This window comes from Cariama cristata, unplaced genomic scaffold (assembly GCF_000690535.1).
Source record: "Cariama cristata isolate BGI_N322 unplaced genomic scaffold, ASM69053v1 scaffold32016, whole genome shotgun sequence".
Lineage (NCBI taxonomy): Eukaryota > Metazoa > Chordata > Aves > Cariamiformes > Cariamidae > Cariama > Cariama cristata.
Genome location: NW_009620913.1, coordinates 1 through 15,586, shown reverse-complemented (window position 1 = coordinate 15,586; position 15,586 = coordinate 1). Strand labels below are relative to the sequence as shown.

General features: G+C 40.0%; 1 protein-coding gene across 1 annotated transcript; it reads left to right on the top strand.

Moving 5' to 3' along the window:
* Positions 1-6: 6 nt before the first annotated feature.
* RRAGC (Ras-related GTP binding C) lies at positions 7-12,658 on the top strand. The gene is made up of 7 exons (XM_009701774.1): positions 7-59; positions 5,655-5,858; positions 6,568-6,767; positions 7,637-7,751; positions 9,292-9,434; positions 10,855-11,003; positions 12,016-12,658. Exons 1-7 carry the CDS (start codon positions 21-23, stop codon positions 12,165-12,167), a joined length of 1,002 nt encoding a protein of 333 aa, XP_009700076.1. The 5' UTR covers positions 7-20; the 3' UTR covers positions 12,168-12,658.
* Positions 12,659-15,586: the final 2,928 nt, after the last annotated feature.

Below are 15,586 nucleotides of genomic sequence, written 5' to 3'. Positions count from 1 at the left end.
CCAAGCCGCGGATCCTGCTAATGGGGCTGCGGCGCAGCGGGAAATCCTCCATCCAGAAGGTGAGGGGCAGCCCGCGACTCCCCGCCTCCGCCTGCCGCGCTGCCTCTCCGGCGCCGAGCTCTTTCTCCTTTCTGTGTTGCTGTTCAGGCAATTTCTCCTTTTTAATGTGGGCGCATGTGACGAAGTTGGAGCTAAGGGAGGCTCCTGCTTAAAGACGCTTACTTCCCGTAACGGACTCTGATCATCTGTCCTAGAGAGGAAGGTTGTGTAGCATAGGTTGTAGCCTTTGTAGTTCTTCACTTTAATGTTTGAAAAATAAAAGTGAAGTTACTGGTGTGAAATCTATCATGAGCTTTTTTCTTACGGGTGTGAAAGCACTGTGAGTGGTACAAGTGTGTGGTGTTTAGCTAGCGCTTCTGATGGGAAGAAGACTTGAGCTGTTCTGCCTTTTGATCCTTTGAAATAAACTTCTGCTTTTGTATGAGCAGAAACACAGGCTCTGGTTTCCTTTAGTATGCTAGGCCGAGCTAATAAGAGTCGCTGGTCGAGGAGGAAATAAAACAGTTTCAGTGCCTTAGGTTTGTTGGTACCTTTGTGAAGTTGCTAGTGTTTCCTAATAAAAATAAGGCAAAACTGACTACTTTCGTTTGTCACATAGCTCAAGAGAAGTGTAGCACTAAGAATGATCCTTCTTCCTCAGTGCAAGTTTTGTATTTGCAACCCCTATTATGAAGTTTTTAGGTGATATTTTTATGGGGAGGTGTTACTAGTGAAATGTGGTGGTTCTCAAGCTCTAGACTTAGAGGCCTGAAACTTTCTTCAGATGCAAGTGTGGAATCCTTCAGAGATTTCTGTGAAGGTTTTATGCAGAGAAGCCTTTTTTGGACGTTGCAGTATAGCAGGTATGAATCTGCTTCTTTTAGTCATCTTGTGCAGACTACTTAGTAATCCGTAGATTGTACTAGACCAGTGGGTTCTAAACTGTGGTCTGAAGACTCCTACGCTTTGCTGTAGGCTTGCCTTTCTTTAGACAAGGTTTGCAAAATGTACCATATCTGTCATTGAGAATTTTTTCCCATTGTGCTAGACTGACATACAGTGGCACACTGGGCTGTTACTGCTTTTCAGTCTTTCCAGTTATTCCCCATTATTTAGGCCTAATGCCCCCAGTGTATGTGCAAATGCAGTGACTGGAAGTCTCTTTCTAAGTCTTTAGTCATGTGAATGGCACTCATTGTAGACTCTCATTAGAGATCTTATTGCATTACCCACAGTTGATAAAAAGTGAACCTTAAAAGCTAGAAGGAAGCAGTAACTCCAAATTGCAGCTAGATTTTAAGACTTTACAAGTCACTTTATAGATGTAGCTTTTGGACTTTTTTTTTTATGACCAAGGTTGGTAGCATCAGTTCTCTGAGGACCCATTCAAGTAGTTGTGCGGGAAAGGAACAGTGTGATGTTGAGTATACAAGAAGAGGACGTAGAATTTACCTTTTGCCGATTGGTTGCTGATCTGGCTTGGGAATTAGAAGCTGTGGTCCTGTTACCTAGGAGCTCATTGTGCTGCTGCCTGAGCGAACTAACTGTGGCAATAATTTGAGACACTCTTGGAGCATCAAGAAGTTTCTCTTCAACAGTGTCCCTGCTCTTAGATCTGTCTAGTCCAAAAATGGTCGTAACCAGACCCAGCCCTTCTATCTGGGCACTAGTTGCTGATTGCTTTGCCAGAGAGTAGGGGTATGCACAATAAGCACTGCATCAGGAAAAGTATTGACTTTGTGGGAATCTAGAAATTTGTGTGAAAAACATGAATTATTAAACCACTCCAACCTTCTACTGAGAGCAATATTAACAGGAGGCCTCTCACAAAAGAAAAATTGATGGTGCTGGGTAGGAACTCTTTTTTTTTTCCTTTGGACAATTGGATTTTCCATATTGGTGTAACCTGTGAATGTTCAATAGCAAATTGAGGTTAGAAGATTTTGGGAACATGATGATTGCTTTAGTTTATAAAACAAATTGTTGTGCAGACTTATGACTTGCATAACTGGACTTAATGTACTGTCCTTATGTAACAGGAACCTGGAAAGAGCGAGAGTTCAAATGGAGTACCAAATTTTGGTTACTTTTCGTGTGTGCGGTTTTGTTGTTTTGGTGAGGTTTTTTGGTGGGTTGGCTTTTTTTCCTTTGTCATGGTCACCAGAGTTGTTGCTCTGCCTTCATAAGATCAGCATAAATATGTTATTGGTGGAAGAATTTGTGTGTGTGGTAGAACCTAAAGCAGCAGCTTGTTTGGAGCTGCTGTAAACCTTTCATTTATTCCTATTTTTCTTTAAAGGTGTTAAATAAATGAATTGAATTGGGAGAGTACAGAGTCAGCAGCAGCTATCTGTTTGTGCTTCTGTAGCAAGCTCTAATACTTAAATCTTAGAAAAGATGTAATGTAGTGCTCCTAATAACTAGTGAATGTGTTAAAAATCTTCGCCTGTCTTGTCTTCCTTTTGCTGTACTTACCCTTCCCCTTTGCACCCCACACCCCCCAAATCTCTCCTCTGGAAAAAAAGACAGCTGCTACTTCTTAGACCATCTCATTCATTATAGTAGCTTAAGAATTCCACAAAATTAAAGCAAAGATTCTGGAAAGCATGAAGGTGACAAAATGGTTGTATGTCTTACTGCTGTTAGGGAATCCTTTGAAAGTTGCTTTTCATTGTTACCTGTGAATCAGCTGTTCTCTTCCAGTTAGTAGATTCTCAACACCATCTTGCAATACCGTACCTTTTCTCTCTCTTTTCAGGGACCTCCTTCCATCTGCCTGTGCAAATTCCTTTCTGGACATCAGGGCAATAGAAATAGTCTAATATTACCTCAAGAAAAAAAGGGGTTTACTATGACTGGAAAAAAAAAAAAAGGAGTTTGAAAACCCATTCTGCCTTTGGACTTATAGGTAAAGGTGCCTATTTTTATGTGCAGAATGATCCTGTGCTGCAGTGGGGAGACTGGTTGGTTATGAAAGGCAAATTGCCTGCCTTGGCTGTACAGACTTCATTGAGGCATGGTTTGTGGTGGCTTGGGACAACTCCCAGTGAAGGGTTCTTCCATTCAGGTTACTTGCACTGTGAAGATTCTTAGAGAAGTTCTGGCTCTGGTTGTTGTTTCCCTTCTGAGGAAAAAGATGTAGATTTCTCAGGTATAAACCAGTTATTCATGTTTGCAGACAAAGTGTCAAAAAAAAAACTATCCTAGAGTTGTTACTTTCTCAACCCTTTGCAATTCCTGTGTTAGATATTCTTCTTGCAGTTTAAAGGTGTTGCTACAATGTACCTGATAAAGTGTCTTGCGGTGGCAGGTTATCTTTGATCATAAGCCCTTGTAGTATGGATGTTATAGAAGTCATGCTTGTCACTTGATGTATAGGATTAGTGTTTGGTGGTCTGGGAAATTTTTGTATGGATCAGGCCAACATTTCAGGTGGAAGTGAAATTCTGAATATGGCTGTTCTCAGGTTTGTAAAAAAAAAAAAAAAAAAAAAAAAACCCAAACCAAAAAAAAACCAAACCCCACATGCTTCCCTGAGGAGTCCAATCAAAGTTTAAGGTAGTGGGAATGAACATGTTGGACAAATTCAGCTCACGGATCCAAGGAAGGGTAACTACTTGAAAATTGAGACAGAAATTGTGAGTAAAAAAAAAAAAAACCACCCACACAACGAAAACCAAAGCAAAACCAAAGAAAAGGACAGTCTGAAAACATGGAGGCAGTTCAGAAATACTGCATCAGGAGTGCAGCTTAACTGCTGTTGACGTGTTAGGAAATTAAAAAGTCCTGAAAACTTGGAGATCGCAGCAGGTCAGATGTGAATGGGAAATTGAGAGGGATAAAAAAAATCTGAACGAGCATACTGCTAAGAGTGTTCAAGCTGACAGTGAAAAGTTCTTAAAATACAGTAAAAGCAGGAAGTCTACTAGGAAATTGATGAGACCATTGGATGTTGAAGGTGTAAAATGAACACTTGGAAATGATAAAAGCCATAGTGAAGAAACTTAGCAGGTTCTTAGAATCTTACTAGCTTTGTCTGCTCTGCCTGCGTATGCCTAGTCAAAATAGCTTGGTAACAGTGTTAGCTGTGTGCTTCCAATCAGGTGTTTCCGCAGCCTTTTCATTTGCTTTATCAAAGCTGTGTAAAGTGAGTAAGAGTCGGGGTAGATGCTAGGTCACAGAAATGGAATTTGATCAAAAATGTGTCCCAGTTCCCCTATTAGTATACAAAACCGTTGGGGAACATCAATACGACGAAACGTGCTGCTTTAGGAAGGAGGGGAAATGGGGTTGATGGCATTGCTTCTCAGAGACTCATCTCCTTTAAACTGGATTCACTAATTCTGTCCCTTGAGTTCCAAAGAAGGATGGTTGGGTTCCAAAGAAGGACCATTAAAACTGTGCTGCAGACCCTCAGGAATTTCTAGTCCTTGCAATACAGCTGCTATGTATCTAGAACTGTTCTTGCTTTTCCATACAAATGTCCTGCTGTTTAAAACCTTGTTTAGATCCTGGCTTCCTCAAACATTTGCTTTGAGGAACTGAGTGTTTTTTCCCTTGGTCTTAAAAATCTAGGCTCATGTACTACTTTGAACCTCACTAAACAATCCATTAACTACGCTGGGTGTGGAGTTGTTTGTTTTGCAGATTTTTTGACAGACTGTTGCACTAGGTCTCTTTAATGAATGACTTTTGTAGCTGTGTGAAGTGTTAAAAAACAAAACACCCCCCCCCCCCAAAAAAAAAAAAAAGCCAAAAACCCGTAAGTGCTATATAGGAAACATCTTTCTTTTGCAGTCCGAGCGTTTGACCACCTTACATTTGTAGTAACTTTTGTAATATACAGTTGAGTTGCTTTAGTGCAATGGTCACTGTTCAAACTGACTGCTCTTGCTACAGGCTGCTTTGCTGTGGGCTTACATGCTAGTTCTAGTTGTTCAGGGTAGGGCTAAAGTCCCAGTGGGGCTTTTTGAGTACTAGCAATGAGTATGTTTTTCATCACTGCACCTAAACCATTTACCAACTAGTGTGAAAGCTTTCATCGCTCCTTTAGGGTACTTGAAAAGAGAGACTCCGCAAACATAATTCAGTTGTTAATAGATGGCAAACTACCTAGCTATTTGAGTCTCTAAAACTGAGATGTTATTTCTGTACTCTCTTATTGTAGTTTAGGAACAGTCTGATTATAATTGTGATGTAATGCTTGACACCAGACTAAAAGCAAAGTTTCCTTTAGGAATTTCTAAGAGTGGAAAGGAACAGTTCTTAAAAACTTGCAGTTGCTTAATTAACACAGTGCCTTTATACCAGATCTGAATTGGCTAATATAGCAGAATTTATACTGTGTTAGACTTGCAAGGAAGAAAGAGTAACTGGGATTCCTCTGTCTTTAGGCAGTAGTGTTATTTAGACTTATGAAAATGTTTAACTGTATTCAGTTGCTTGGTTCTGGTCAAGGGTAGGTTATTAGCTGATGCAGGAAGCTGTCTATTTACCAAAAGGAAACTGTACACTTTAGAATGGATAAAACTATTTGTAAGATTCCAGTCACAGAACTTTTACCAATCTTGTCTAATAAGGTAAAGTCGAGACTATTATTTGTGTTCTTTTAACAGGTGGTGTTTCACAAAATGTCTCCCAATGAGACTCTGTTCTTGGAAAGTACCAACAAGATCTACAAAGATGATATTTCCAACAGTTCATTTGTGAATTTCCAAATATGGGATTTTCCTGGACAGATGGACTTTTTTGATCCAACATTTGATTATGAGATGATCTTCAGAGGAACAGGTGCTCTAATATATGTTATTGATGCCCAGGTAAATAGAAATCACTAAAGATCAGAAGGAAGTTTTCTTTTTGCTTTGTGTGTGAAAGGAACGCTCGAGAAGCTAATAATTTATATTTTTAGATAAGTTCATAAAACATCTGTTACATATGAAAGGATGTGTTGGCAATCTAACTTTTGGGGTGTTGTTTTTAGTTTTGCGAAATGACTGGAACATACGCTCCCAGTGGAGAGGGACGAGTACTCTGAACTCATGTTTTCTACAGTAATAGCGACCACCCACTGTGCTAGATGGTCTGAATTATCCCTTCCCTCTGCTGTTGACTGCAATGGAATTCATTTAATAACAGCACACTTCTGACCTCAGTTTCAAGTACTGGTACTATTGGGTATCTGGTAGCTTCTAATGAACTTAGGAATTGCACCATGGGAGATTACCTGGTTATTAGGACCGTCTTGGATATTGCTGCCAGCTTTTGCTGGAGTTGAAGTATAACCTGCCTTTTGCTCTGAAGCCTGGTTTTGTGTAGCCGAGCCTTGTATAGCTAAAGCAACTTAATTTACAGAACAGAATCTAAGCTGCCTGGATTTCTGACACTCCAAGGTATTCTCTTCTCTCATACTTCCCGTTTAGTTACAAAAGTGAAGTTCTCGCACTGAAATATTTTGTCCTTGTGCAAAATGGAATAGTTATCAGAGATAAAGCCTTGTCATTCATTCCTGCCAAAACTGATTTACAGGATGACTACATGGAAGCCTTAACAAGACTCCACATTACAGTTTCAAAAGCCTACAAGGTCAACCCGGAAATGAACTTTGAAGTTTTTATTCATAAAGTTGATGGTTTATCGGATGACCATAAAATAGAAACTCAGAGGGATATTCATCAGAGGGCTAATGATGACCTTACGGATGCTGGGCTTGAAAAACTTCACCTTAGGTGAGTTAAAGATTCTGGCGTACGTGATTCTGCTGTTGCCGATAAGCATGCAGACTACTGGCTTTTAGATGTAATAGTGGACAGACCAGAGCAAGGCCTTGTTAATTTCTTAATATTGCACAAACTCTTGTTATAAAGTAAACTCCTGAATTTATGGCCAAGCCTCAGCTGTTAGGCTGACTAAAATAAGGCAGGCAACTGTACAGGATTCCAATCAACAGATTTATTCATAAACTTGCTGATAATTCAAGGTCCTTTTGCATACTTTTCATTCAGCATAACAGGCCAAATTTGTAGGTGTGGCCTGGAGGGGCAGGGGAAGGAGAGGGGAAGCTGCCTGCTTTGTAGTTCTGGCTAGCACTGACTTTTCAGTGTGATTCATTTTAAAAGCTTAGTCTCTTGATATTTAGTTTGCTTTTAAGGTGTCTTCTACTGACGCCTTTAAAATGAGCTCTCTCTTCTCTGTTTTTTACTGCTGTTTTGATTCTCGTGGAGCCTTTAAGTATTGCCAGTATCAGTGTTAGTGTGAACAAAGTGGAAGACCAGGAACAGAACTTGAAGAAATCTAGTTGAGTGTTTAACACCTTTGTGATTCTGATTCTGTAGGCTGTGTTGTGAAACGACGTTGAAATTTTTCTCTCTGTTCTCCCATTTCCTGGGGACGGGGGAAGTCTGTTTCATGTTTACTCCAGTCACTCAGAAATTAGGTTCTTGGAGCGGTGGCCAGGTATATTTGTGATAAAGGCATCCCAGCTAAATCATCAGGCCTGAATGTTAGAAAACGTAGTTTTAACATTTCTGTTGTGGTTCTGAAATACTCTTGAATCTTTGTTCTTTGTTTCTTCCTTTTCCTTTCCTCCTCATCTCAGCTTTTATTTGACCAGTATCTATGACCATTCAATATTTGAAGCCTTCAGTAAAGTGGTACAGAAGCTCATTCCACAACTGCCAACACTGGAAAATCTACTAAATATCTTCATATCAGTAAGTGTTAATTTAACAGAACTTTGAGTAAAATATGCTGAATGGTAAAGCAAGTCCTTCTACTAAGGAACGCTGGCTAGATCTGCCCTTGGGTTATTCGAGTGGCACTCATGTCGGTGTACTACGCTGGCCCAATTGTCTGCATTAGAAGCTCTTTACCTCAGCTTAATTGTACAGGTGCATGCTTTATGTGGGTTTCTCTAAATATTGACAAAGCAAAGTTTGGCTGGTTATGACTGTTGATATGGAGGTTTCTGCCAGCATGATATACTGATTAGTCTGCTAAGGCACTTGGTAGTCTAATATAGCTGTACTGGCAAGTGACTTTTTTCTTAATATGAACTTGACCTTGAACTAAACGGTCTATTTCATGTGGCCTGTGAGACTTTTGCCTTTATTCTTTTAGTGTTTGCATTTCTTACAGAATTTGTGACCTAGAAATTTGCTGCTCTATACTTTAAATCAAATAAAATATCACCCTGGAGAAAAGGCTGAAGTAGCCTGTCTCATTTAAGTTATGTCTGTGAGGCTGTTGTTGCAGGCATGTGGACAACATGGAAAGAAAACAGTTGAGATTGAGAGGAGCTGTTTGGGGCAGATGTGTTGCCCCATGCTACTGTATAATGCTTGTTTCCTGTGTTGGTAGAGGACCCTCTGTAGTAACCTGGTCCAGTGGATAAGCGCACATTAATGCTCACCCTACCCAGTGTCATGAGGGTATGGAGCGTGGCCCCAATGCCAGAAGGATTGTCTGGGTGTCCTCAGGACACTGCCTTGGGCGTTCAGACTAGCTAGGAAGAAGTGATAACGAATGCTTCTGGTGCATAAATAGAAATTAAACTTTGCCAGAAATCCATAGCATGTGTGAGGTAATTTGCTTAAGAGCAGAAGGCTTCTGAACCTAGTATGAGCACGTGGACTTTGCCAATGTGCTCAGTTACAAATGGGATGGTACAATAGGCTTGGCACTTTTCCATACCCATAACTGCCATAATACGATACTCTTCGTGGAGTCGTAAGTGTAGAAGTTGACTTCATTTGCTCTGTATGTTAAACTACATGGCAACTGCCTCACATTGAAACTGAATTGCCAAGATACTACAAGCGTAAAATTTAGGTGTCGGCATGCTACTATGAAGTAACTCTTCTCTGAGCCTGGTCCATCAGGTGGATGTGAATGTGTGGCTCTTCTGGAGTTAACAGAATCACAGAAGAGGAAAACTGCTGAATTTGTGTTCTGGAAGCATAGTAAAATGTAACCTTAATTATGATCTGGTAAATAATAGACTAAAAAGAAATCTAACTGAGTCCTCGGCTTTATTTTTGTCAACTAGAAGGTGACGTTGATATGTACTACGGCAACAAGGGTATTGTATTTATAAACTATATGCTCTAAATCCTGATACTGTCTTAAGCCTCTAAATTGGTTATGTTTAAACAATTTTGTGCTATTAAGAATGTGAAAGTATATGAATTCTACTTGAGATTTTAAAAATGCAATTATTTAAAAAATTCATCCAAATTCTTTCTCTTTCTGAAGAATTCAGGCATTGAAAAAGCTTTTCTCTTCGATGTAGTCAGCAAAATCTACATTGCAACAGACAGTTCCCCTGTGGACATGCAGTCATATGAGTTGTGCTGTGACATGATTGATGTAGTGATAGATGTTTCCTGTATATATGGGTAAGTGATGAATATTCTTAGGAAAAAAAAGTCCTTAACAGTTGTAGAATAGGTTGCAAACTGTGCAAGTGGTGCTGGCTTTGTCATCCAGCAAGATGCTATTGATTGGTCTGTAGAGCACATTTAGTTCTGTAAGTAACTAGAATAAAGCCAAATGATTTGGCAGCTGGATTGAGCATTTGTACTTAGTTTGTTTCCCTCCACTCATGGCCTTAGACAGACAAATGACATTTGTAAAAATCAAGTATTTAATGTAAAATACAAATACTGCTGTGTCTCATTTGGCATGGTGAGTGCAAGTATGTTAATATGTGCAACTAATTGGGGTCAATAGCATGCCATAGCTTGTAAGCGTAACTTGCAGTCATGTTGCTTTGAGACTTGCTGCTATCTGAACAGAAGAGCTTTTGCAAGGTCAACTCGGCTCTTGCTGACTTTCTCTGAGGGATGTATATAGTGCTTGTTTGTCACCATTTATGGCTGAGTTATACTTCACAACGGATTTTTGAAGTGGCTCTGGAGAAGCGGTAACTTATGTTAGACCTGTGGTTGTAGCTTGGAAAATACAGTGCTGCCAAGAAATACCACAATGTTTAATGGTCTGTCTCTCCTGATGGGTCAACCCAGGGTTGTGTAACTGTTTTGTGGTTTGTTTGTGTTTGTTTTTTTTTTCCCCCAGGAGTGGGTGCTTAGAAGTAGTTTGCGATACATCTTTTGCTTCTACAGTAATTTAACTAGCACTAATAACTTGCAGATAGAAAGCAGCATCCTAATATTTTCTTGTAAATGCAGGCTGGTTTAGCTTAAGAACAAAAAGCGTCCTGCTCCCTGTTGCACACCACACACCCCCTGCCCTGGCCTGACTAAGGAAGCCTTCGTATTAATTTGCCAAAAGTAATTTCACTGAGATGTCACTCCATTGACATTTCTACATAGAAGTCCTGCATCAGAATCTTCAAACCAATCATTTGATACCTTACTGTGGCACTGTAAACTCAGTGAGACAGCGAGTAGCAGTGACTCTCTGGTTTGAAGGTAAACTGTGCTATAACTTAAGTACCGTACTACCTCCATTAAGAGTGCTCAGCTGTAAGCTGAAAACAGTATCAACTAAACAGCCACAGCTCTTCAGTTTGACATCAAAAGAATGCACCCTGATAGCTTGCTCTTAACTGCTCATCTAAGATACATAGTATCTCGTGAAGGCCTCTACTCTGTTTAAGTCTAGCTTTCCTGAGAAACTTACGGTCTTATAATGGTCTTACTTACGATAGCATTAAGACCTGCATTGCAGGTTCTCCACTTGCTCAACTTTCAGTATGAGTAATATTCTTTTTAACTGGATTTAGTAGGTATTTGTCTTGAAGTTACATATGCATGCCTACTAGATTACGTCTTGGGTTAACTTATTCTTTCTTAGGTTAAAGGAAGATGGCACTGGAAGTGCTTATGATAAAGAGTCAATGGCAATTATCAAGCTCAATAACACAACGGTCCTGTACTTAAAGGAAGTAACAAAGTTTTTGGCATTAGTTTGCATTCTTAGAGAAGAGAGTTTTGAGCGTAAAGGTAAGGACTTCCCCCCCATTAAACAGCTTTTATCTAATGTTTTTTATCAACTATGAAATATTAATATGGCTTTACAACTCACCTTGATTTTTGTGTAATTTATTTAATTTCTTCTGGGAGGAATTTTCTTCTTTTTTAGAGACAGGTATAAAGAGGTATTATTTTTATTCTTGTGAGGCATCGCTTTAATCACTATCCTCCTGCTGCAATTACTTGGGTAACTAACGTGGCCTGTGTCACTACCATCTGCTGTAGTGGAATCAATAGAATGGAGTAACGTTTATTATGTTCTGCTTGACAGCTGCTGTATTGTGAATAGCCATATTCTCTATCACGTGGCACACTGATGTGTTTTTTTTTTAATGTATGACTGAAGAAATCAACAGTGGTAGGCTAGTACCATATGCGGTAGGAACTTAGAACAAAGGTTTAATACATGACAGGTCGAACTGACTATATAGTTGCCTGGACCTGTAGGAGATGGCGGTATGAATGGCCTTGCATGTGTTACAGGGTAGAAATGGCAGTGTAGGCCCTAATTTCAAAATATTTGACTTAAATGGTGACGGTACTTAAAAAAGACGGCATTTTAAAAAGAGAAAAAGTAGATGTGTTCTTTTAATAACTGTACTGTATTTGATCTCAAAGGTTTTCTCACCATAGTTAGAATATATATCAATGACATAAAGTGTAAGATAACATTCAAGTGATGGTCGTGCTGTACTAAGCATGTTGTGTTGTCCCCTCACCTGCTGTTTAATTATGAATCTACACTTTGCATTCCAAATAAGTACCTTTTTTTTTTTTTTTAAAAAACTGAGACAGTCTAAATAAATACTGGCATCAGTAAAACTTTGTTAAATCTTCTGAATCCAAGTTCATACTAAAATAAGTAGCAAAATAACTGTTGGTTAAATGAAACATTTTATATTGATTTTGAAGCTCTGTTGATTACGTCAATGTGCCAAGCTGAGTGCAGTTTTTCCTCTTCCCTCCCCCTCCTTCTTGACAGGTCTGATAGACTACAATTTCCATTGCTTCCGCAAAGCCATTCATGAAGTCTTTGAAGTAGGTGTTGCCTCCCACAGAATCTGCAACCATCAATCAAGCGCCTCAAATATGAAAGCAGTGACTCACAATGGCACACCTAGGAATGCAGTCTAGAGGAAAACTAAAGACGTTGGATAGACTTGTCAGCTCTTCACTTCAAAGTTTTGTGGAACGAGAAGAGTAGTCTGAAAGCCTGAAGTATGTTTCAGAGGAGGAGTGGTGCTAACTGTGGAACAGCAGCTTGTAACTCACGTTGGACAACTGAAACTACTGTAAAAATACTTTGAGGCCAGTGGAGTTAGAAATGCCGGTTTGAAACCAGCTTTATTGCAAGTGCAGTGTTTTTTTCAGTTTGGAGTCCTGTTTTAACAGTCTGTCGCTGACTGATTGCCCAGTCAAAACTTACAAATGATTGAGTTGAGTTTTGCGTGAAACACTGAATAGTCACTTGCTCAACTAGTTACTTGCTCAACTTTTTTTTTTTTTAAACCGGTAGAATATCCACTTTTGCTTAAGTTTACCCTTTTCTCATGCAAAAAAAGAGAAAAAAGGTGGTGGTATTATTTAGGCTTGTGAAACTCAGGCTTTTTGTTTGGTGAGGCTGGTCTCATGAATCATTCCATAAAATAGTTCTTGCTCTTGCCGGTGTGCTCGGAGTATTCTTGTGATTTCTGTACTTGTCAGGTGGATGCAAGGTAGAGCTCTGTTCTAGTGATTCTATGTTTGTTTGGGGAGCTGACCTGGAGCTTCATTTTAAGAGATCGTGATACTTTGCTTTCAGACCACACTTCTTGGTATGCCCTCTTTGATGGAAGGGAAGTATTAAAACCAGAAATAAACTACCTGCTCTCTTTTGCAAAAACATAGATGTCATAAATCTGTGTGATTAATCCTATTCACAGAACAACTGCATGGCTAACTAAACTGAAATGTCTGCCATCTGTTGCAGTAAAGCAACCACTTTCAGCTATTCCAAGCAAAGAAATGACAAAGGTACTGACTTTTGATGGTGGATCTCTCTCTACCCTCACACTGATAATCAAGATAGTTCCTAGGAAAATGTCTGAGGGCATTATCCTTGCGTGGCAATTAAATATCAGTGTGCCACAACCTACTAATAATACTGGACATTGAAAGTGCGTTGATTCTGACTGTGGCAAACACCTTGTTGGTTGTTGCCATGCAATCTGGATAGGTTTTTTTTCTGATTTTGTGAATGATGGCTTTCATACTATGGGAAGTATATCTGAATCGTTTTAATTTATTGGTATTGGTATTATTACTGCAGATGTCATACTGTACATCAGCCTTGCTATGTAGTAAGTTCAGCTACTGGCCCATAAGGATCTTGCCTCTTTTTTCCTGTCCGTCCCTGTGTGTGCGTAGGTGTTGCAAAGCCACTGGACCGACTGACTATACAAGCACCACTATAAACTTTTCTGCAAGAAGATCTGTAACTGTAAGCGATCTCCGCAACTGATGTGTTTATGTGGTCAGAAATAACCACGGGATTGCTTCTGTGCTTATAGAATGGATTTTCATTGAACTATGTAAAAATGAATATACATGCATTAACATTAGGGTGTATGCACATACTGTGTAAGTGTTTTCCTTTGTTTTAAAGATGTTGTATGATACTAAATGCATAAAGGATCTGCTCCAAAAGTTACCACAGTCACCAGGAGTCTTGGGAATTCAAGTGCTGTAGTTCAATTCTCTTAATAGCAGTTGTAGTTCTGAACCTAGGCTGCCCCCCTTTTTGGTAATGGAACTGCAGGTTTTTGAAGGAAGTGCTGCAGGCTTCTAAGATTGGGTTTTGTAGCTTGCATGCTCTATCACAGTGTTCCTCGTACTCAAGGTGAGAGGAGACGTAATTGGCAAGATCATAGGAAGGAGGAAATTATTCCCATTTGTGCAGTGGGTTTTCCATGTTCTAAGTACATGTGTATGTTCCTCTCTTTGTCTTCACTCTCTACATGATTTGTGCTAATAAAACAAAAAAAGGTCAAACTGTAACGCTATTGTTTCTGTTGGAGGGTGAGACACGTCAACAAAAGTCTATAAAGGCCTATATGGTTAAGCAAATTTTTAAAAGCCATGTTATCTTCATTTTTTTTAAAAAAAAAAAAAAAGTTAAATACCACCTTCCCATGTGAGGCTGTAAAAATTTTAGTCAACCTGAGCTTTCCTCTCAATTAAAAGCTGACTCCAAACTGAATACTCAGTTTTCAGAAGATGACTCTAGACTTTAAAGGCATATAAATGATGAAGTGACTTGTTCTCTTTTTTTGATTAATGATGAGCCTTAGGCTGTGTTCTGAAATTCTGCCTTCTGGTGTGTGTGTTGTAGTGGTTTTTTGGCTTTGTTTTTTTTTTTTGTCAGCATTATCTTCCCCTTGAAGGGGTGCATTTACTAAAGGTTAATGGTAGCATCTCAAAACAGAATACTGATGGTTTTCACTAGTACCTGCACAATATTAGCTTTAAAAGTTAAATTTATCTGTAGTAAGGAACATGGTATTTCTTTAGTGTACTAGAACTAGTCTTAATGTCCTTCCTAATATTAATCAATTTAAGTCAGATGCTGCTATTCAAGTAGAGTGTTACTTAACTTGTTGCCGCTTTAGTGAGGCAGTTTTTGGTTTCTGCTGAAATCTTTATGCTGCCACGGAGGGAGGGGGAAGGACAGGAATTATGCTTTATTTTCTCTCTTGTGCAGTGACCCATCTCCACTTCGTGTGCTGATGTGCTGCAGGGAGAGATCCTCTTAGAGATAAGGGAAGGCAATATAAGTCTGTCCACATGAAAGGACTGAAATTGTAAAGCAGACCATCAACTAGTGCTTCACCTTTCCATTTTATTTTTTTTTTTCCCCTCTGAATCTGTAGTGGTACAGATGCTCTGCAGTCTTTTTTACAAACAACTGAGGAGGTGTGCTTCTAAGGAGAAAAAAAGGTGCAGACAGGGAGGGTGCAGGGGAAAAGGTGACTAGCTTGCGGGGAGAAGGAATAAAATCTCTTTCTATTGAAGATTAAGGCAATCCCTTGCAAGATACCTTTCAAAGCTTCGAGGTGCCTGGCACCAGAGGGTTGATAATCACTGGCTAGGTTTCCAGTTGACAATTATACCAGCTGTAGCACAGGGAAGGGAAGGAGGGAAAGGCCAAGCCTAGGAAGAGGGGTAGGGTAATAAATGATGGTGCCTGTCTGCAGTCCTGAAGATTTAAATTCGCTTATTGGTTGGCTGGAAGAGCAAGTGGTCTATCCACCCTTCCTCTCAGACCTCCTCAAAAGTCACGCGTGACTCACTCACTCCGTGTGTAAGAGAAGGCAGCTGTACTCCTGGGGGCTGCACGGCGCGGGGTCTTGCCTTTATGCAGCAGGAAGGGAAGCGCGAGAACTCTCGTCGCGTGGCGGCCGGCGGCGAACGGCTCTCCCTCGAGGCACCTCGTCCCCGCGCTGAGAAGAGTCGCTAGCGGCGGGCGTTGTCAGAGCCCCCGCCCGGGAGCTGAGCTGAGCGGGGCCAGGGCCGCG

What these genes read in the sequence shown, in the direction of transcription:
- RRAGC (XM_009701774.1), top strand. Translation starts at nt 21, where the DNA reads ATGGGGCTGCGGCGCAGCGGGAAATCCTCCATCCAGAAG. An exon ending in GGAAATCCTCCATCCAGAAG is followed by an intron (nt 60 to 5,654) that starts GTGAGGGGCAGC and finishes TTCTTTTAACAG; the next exon opens with GTGGTGTTTCACAAAATGTC. An exon ending in CTTGAAAAACTTCACCTTAG is followed by an intron (nt 6,768 to 7,636) that starts GTGAGTTAAAGA and finishes TCCTCATCTCAG; the next exon opens with CTTTTATTTGACCAGTATCT.